The following is a 4,976-nucleotide window of genomic DNA, read 5'->3' on the forward strand; positions in this document are numbered from 1 at the left end:
TAATGGTATTTTTGACCTTTTTCCCTTTTTCTATTTCTCTTTTGTTTATTCCTAAGCAAAAAGGTTTGAATTTTGAATATAATAGTTACTCCTAAGAGAAGTTAAGGAAATTTCAGTCTCATAAAGATCAGTAAATATGAAATCATAAATATAAGTAGTCCTTTATTAGAGTATAACTTATAAATAGCTTAGTTTAACTTGTAGAAAATTACAAAGGATAAAAATGCAAAAAAAAAAAGATTTCAAACAATTCTCGAACTTTGAATATTAAAAAAAAACTTTTAAATATTCAGTTAATATAAAATAGAAAGAGTAATATACCAAATATGTAGTAATCAAGGGTCCTTTCCTATATTTATCACCCTTATTGAATGATTCAAAAAGTTTTTTAAATTATAGAACATTGGCGTGGCAAAGTAGGGAGTGGATGCCCTTGCTGAGCGCCAACGCTCTTGGATGGCTGATTGAATCGGCCTTATCAACTCAATCGCTTCTTCTGGGTCGAGCTGTTCATGCGCATATCATCAGAACTATTGAATCCCCTTTTCCACCTTTCCTCTCTAACCATCTCATCAACTTCTACTCCAAACTTGATTCCCCCAACTCAGCTCAACTCCTTCTTTCACTCACTCCGCCCCGTTTTCGTTCCGTCGTCACTTGGACCGCTCTCATTGCTGGCTCCGTTCAAAATGGCCATTTTACTTCTGCCCTTTTACATTTCTCTGACATGCGCCGCCAGTCTGTTCAACCCAATGACTTCACATTCCCTTGCCTTTTCAAAGCTTCCGCTTTCTTGCATTACCCCCTCATGGGCCAACAGCTTCATGCACTCGCACTGAAAGGTAGCTTCATTAACGATGTGTTTGTTGGCTGTAGCGCATTCGATATGTACTGTAAAAACGGTCTGCGGGAATATGCGCAGAAGATGTTTGATGAAATGCCTCACAGGAATATTGCAACGTGGAACGCTTGTATTTCTAATTCCGTGCTTGACGGAAGGCCTTACGATGCCTCTCTAAAATTTGTTGAGCTATTAAGACTAGGTGAAGAGCCACCTAATTCTATTACTTTTTGTGTGTTTTTGAATGCTTGCTCGGATGGTTTGTATTTGAAGCTTGGGCAGCAGTTGCATGGTTATGTTATTCGATTTGGCTTTGGGTCAGATGTCTCTGTTCTAAATGGAATGGTTGATTTTTATGGAAAATGTCACCAGGTGAAGTATTCAGAGCTAGTTTTCAATGAGATAAATGTGCGTAATGGTGTATCATGGTGCACCATGTTGGCAGTGTATGAACAGAATGATATATGGGATAACGCTTTTATGCTGTTTCTTAAGGCAAGGAAGGAAGGTATTAAGCCAACTGAATTCATGCTTTCAAGTGTGCTTAGTGCTTGTGCAGGAATGGCAGTGCTTGAGCTGGGGAGGTCTATTCATGGTCTTGCAGTAAAGGCTTGTATCGAGCATAACGTATTTGTTGGCAGTGCACTTGTTGACATGTATGGGAAATGTGGTAGCATAGATAATTGTGAGAGCTCCTTTTATGAAATGCCCGAGAGGAATTTGATAACTTGGAATGCAGTAATGGGTGGTTATGCTCATCAAGGGTGTGCGGATATGGCATTGAGTTTGTTTGAGGAGATGACTAGTGAAAGCCATAATGTGGTGCCTAGTTATGTGACATTTGTTTGTGTATTGACAGCTTGTAGTAGGGCTGGAGCTGTTAAAATAGGCATGGATATCTTTGAATCTATGCAGAAGAAGTATGGGATTGAACCAGGGCCAGAGCATTATGCATGTGTTGTGGACATACTTGGAAGGGCTGGTTTGGTGGAGCGTGCATACGACTTTATCAAGAAAATGCCTGTTCCACCTACAGTATCAGTCTGGGGAGCTCTTTTAGGGGCTTGTAGAGTTCATGGAAAACCTGAACTAGGGAAGGTTGCGGCTGACAATTTGTTTCGACTTGATCCTTTGGACTCTGGAAACCATGTCATTCTTTCTAATATGTTTGCTGCTGCTGGAAGGTGACCAAGTTCTTTGTTTCACTAAGATAGTCCTTGAATTTCTTATTGCATGCAACAAGTTCACCATATGGCAGTCAATGTTCTTTCTTTTTGACCAAGTTAATATGCGTATAGATACCGACTTTGAAAGCTCCTCCTCAATGCATTGTTCAGTAATTCTGTTTTCAACCAGTCACTTTAATTGCTTAATCTTTTTTAGGCATTCTTGTTATCCTGTTACACGGTCCAATTATACTTACTGTGAACCTATCCCTGGAGAGCAGAGGGCCTGTTAATCTATGCTCATTTTGTTATTGATGCCTTATAAATAAACGTATTTAGACAATTTAAGTACTGCTACATTTAACTATAGATACTGCAGAAACATTGCATGAGCTTTTTAAATTGTGAAGGTTTGCTCTAACCCCTTGAAGGATCATATGTAAAGTTCTTTTCTTTGTGTTACTACTGCAGCTGGATTTAGAAAATCTTTCTTCCTCTATCCTCATTTGTATTCCACACATTTGCATTAATAGTATTTTTGTATCAACTTTGGCTTGGAAGGAGAGGGTAGGGGATCATGCTTATACCTTTAGATAAATGGGCACTTCTATCTGTAGACTGCAAGTTGAGTAGTTATAGATTATCTTTGTTATAAAAGTTTGCCTTTTTCCAATACCTATTTATCATAAGAGGTAACTGCAGGTGGGATGAGGCTAATCTTGTCAGAAAGGAGATGAAGGATGTTGGCATCACAAAAGGGGCCGGAATCAGTTGGATATCTGCAAAGAATTCTATCCATATTTTCCAAGCAAAGGATACAACTCATGAGAGATACCCAGAGATTCAAGCAATGCTGGCCAAGTTAAGGAGAGATATGAAAGCAGAAGGTTATATTGCTGACACAAATTCTGCGCTATACGACTTAGAGGAGGAAGAAAAGGAATCAGAAGTTTGGCATCACAGTGAGAAAATTGCACTTGCATTCGGTCTCATTGCTATCCCTCCTGGAGTCCCAATTAGGATAACAAAAAACCTGAGGGTCTGTGTGGATTGCCATAGTGCAATAAAGTTCATCTCGGGCATTACTGGTAGAGAAATTATTGTAAGAGATAACAACCGCTTTCATTCCTTCAAGGACTACCAGTGCTCATGTAGAGATTATTGGTGAATCTAGTTTAAGCATTCCAGAGAACTAGAAGATATCACCTCCATAATTGTTCTTCACTTTCAAGGCCAAGCTGGAATTGCATACAAGGTTCACCATCCCCTGCTAGAGTCATTATTGTGTATTATTTAGTGCCTTAGATGTTACTTTTCTCCGCAGCATTACATTTGCACGGTGATGGCATTTGTTGCCTCTCTCATTATTTCTTTCTTTATTCTATCATTATACCTGGTAACTTGTGTAACCTCTAACTCATTTATCTACCTAATTAACCACCCCACTATCTTCCTATTCATTGCAAGAAAGAATTATTCCCCTATAAATAGTGTTGACTGTAATCATTTAAAATTTATTAAATATAAATTTATAAAATGATTCGGATTATATTAAATTCATGAATATATTAGTCCAAATAAATAATGGATTAATATAATTGGGCTAATTATTCAAGTCCAATAAATATGGATTTAATTAAAGTCAAAATTAATTGATTTGCGCTACAATAGATGAGCTCAATTTGCTAAGTCCAATGTCATCTTATCCTATAGGCTCATTCTTTTGGTGTCACGTGGCATGCCAAGTCAAACAAGAAGCCAATAGGATCATGACATGTGTCAAAGATGACAAGCCCGCTTCATAAAGCTCATAGGCCACGTCATTTAAATCTGATTGGCTGAAGGAAATTCTGTTCCAATCGCAACTCTTCTATTCTAAAACTATAAATAGGGGTCCTCATAATTCAGAAAAGAGACAGAAAATTCTAAACAAGAAGCTAGAGAAAACCCGTGGCACAAACGCCATAAAATTCTCTATAAGCTACAAGTTTTAAGAATTCAAGCATTCAAGTTCAAGAACGATCAAGATCAAGACCATCGGATTCAAGAACAAGCTCAAAGCCCTTGAATTCAAGTTAAAGTTAAGATCAAGATAAAGTTCAAGTTCAAGTTCATCGAAGATTCAAGAACAAGCTTTAAAGCCCCTTGAATCCAAGATCAAGTTCAAGACAAATTCAAGATTAAGCTCAAGAGCCCTTGAATTTATATTTGAAAAGGCGAATTCAGAAGAATCATAGAGATTGTAGCACTCGCACTTTGAAATAATAAATACGATTGTTGCAATATTTTTCCATTCTTGATTATTGTTTTCTCAACGCAAATTTTATCGTCTACAAATTCTGACACGCCCAGTATGACAATCTCTATCTCTCATCTCAACTTTTCAAGCATCAAAGAATATCGAGATGACTTCCATGAAGAACAACTCTCGATAAACTACCTTTAAGGCAACTAGATCCAAGTTCTCTACTGAAGTTGAAGGCATTCTTGGTGTTACCTTTGGAAGTTTCGGAGCTGTTACGAGAAACAAGGCTTCTACGCTAGGACAACATGCACTTCAAATGTCGTCTGCACCAACTCCTGTTTTTGGGTCTTCGACTCCAAAATGAGCAAGTTCCTCTACAAATGCTTTAGAAGGTGGAAACAGTGTTGCTGAAAAGATCAAGAAGACATTGGCTCTACATGAGCAATCTGGTTCCAATGTCACGCCCCGAGCCTACATCCTCGCTGGGACCGGCACTCGAAGATCATTGTTGGCCCCAAGCAAACCCTTGGACTGGCTTACTTAACTCAGCGAAAGACAATATTCATATCTATAATGATCAATGAACTTAACTGAACTGCATAATAAAATAACTGAGAATATTTTAAAGATTAAACATTCAACTTGGACAAAAGTGGCAATCCAAGTCTTAACAATAAGAAATGATAATGAAAAAACTCAAAGGACTAACATCTGACTGTCTATG

The 4,976-nt window shown here is 37.9% G+C and overlaps 1 protein-coding gene across 1 annotated transcript; it reads left to right on the forward strand.

Annotated features, from left to right (window-relative positions):
• The first annotated feature begins 362 nt into the window (after positions 1–362).
• On the forward strand, positions 363–3,465 carry LOC102578590 (pentatricopeptide repeat-containing protein At4g14850). Its single transcript, XM_006340477.2, has 2 exons — positions 363–2,025; positions 2,710–3,465. The coding sequence occupies exons 1-2, from the start codon at positions 428–430 to the stop codon at positions 3,173–3,175; spliced, it is 2,064 nt and encodes a 687-aa protein (XP_006340539.1). The 5' UTR covers positions 363–427; the 3' UTR covers positions 3,176–3,465.
• Positions 3,466–4,976: the final 1,511 nt, after the last annotated feature.

The sequence above is a fragment of the Solanum tuberosum genome, unplaced genomic scaffold (genome assembly GCF_000226075.1).
Source record: "Solanum tuberosum cultivar DM 1-3 516 R44 unplaced genomic scaffold, SolTub_3.0 scf00019, whole genome shotgun sequence".
Taxonomy (NCBI): domain Eukaryota; kingdom Viridiplantae; phylum Streptophyta; class Magnoliopsida; order Solanales; family Solanaceae; genus Solanum; species Solanum tuberosum.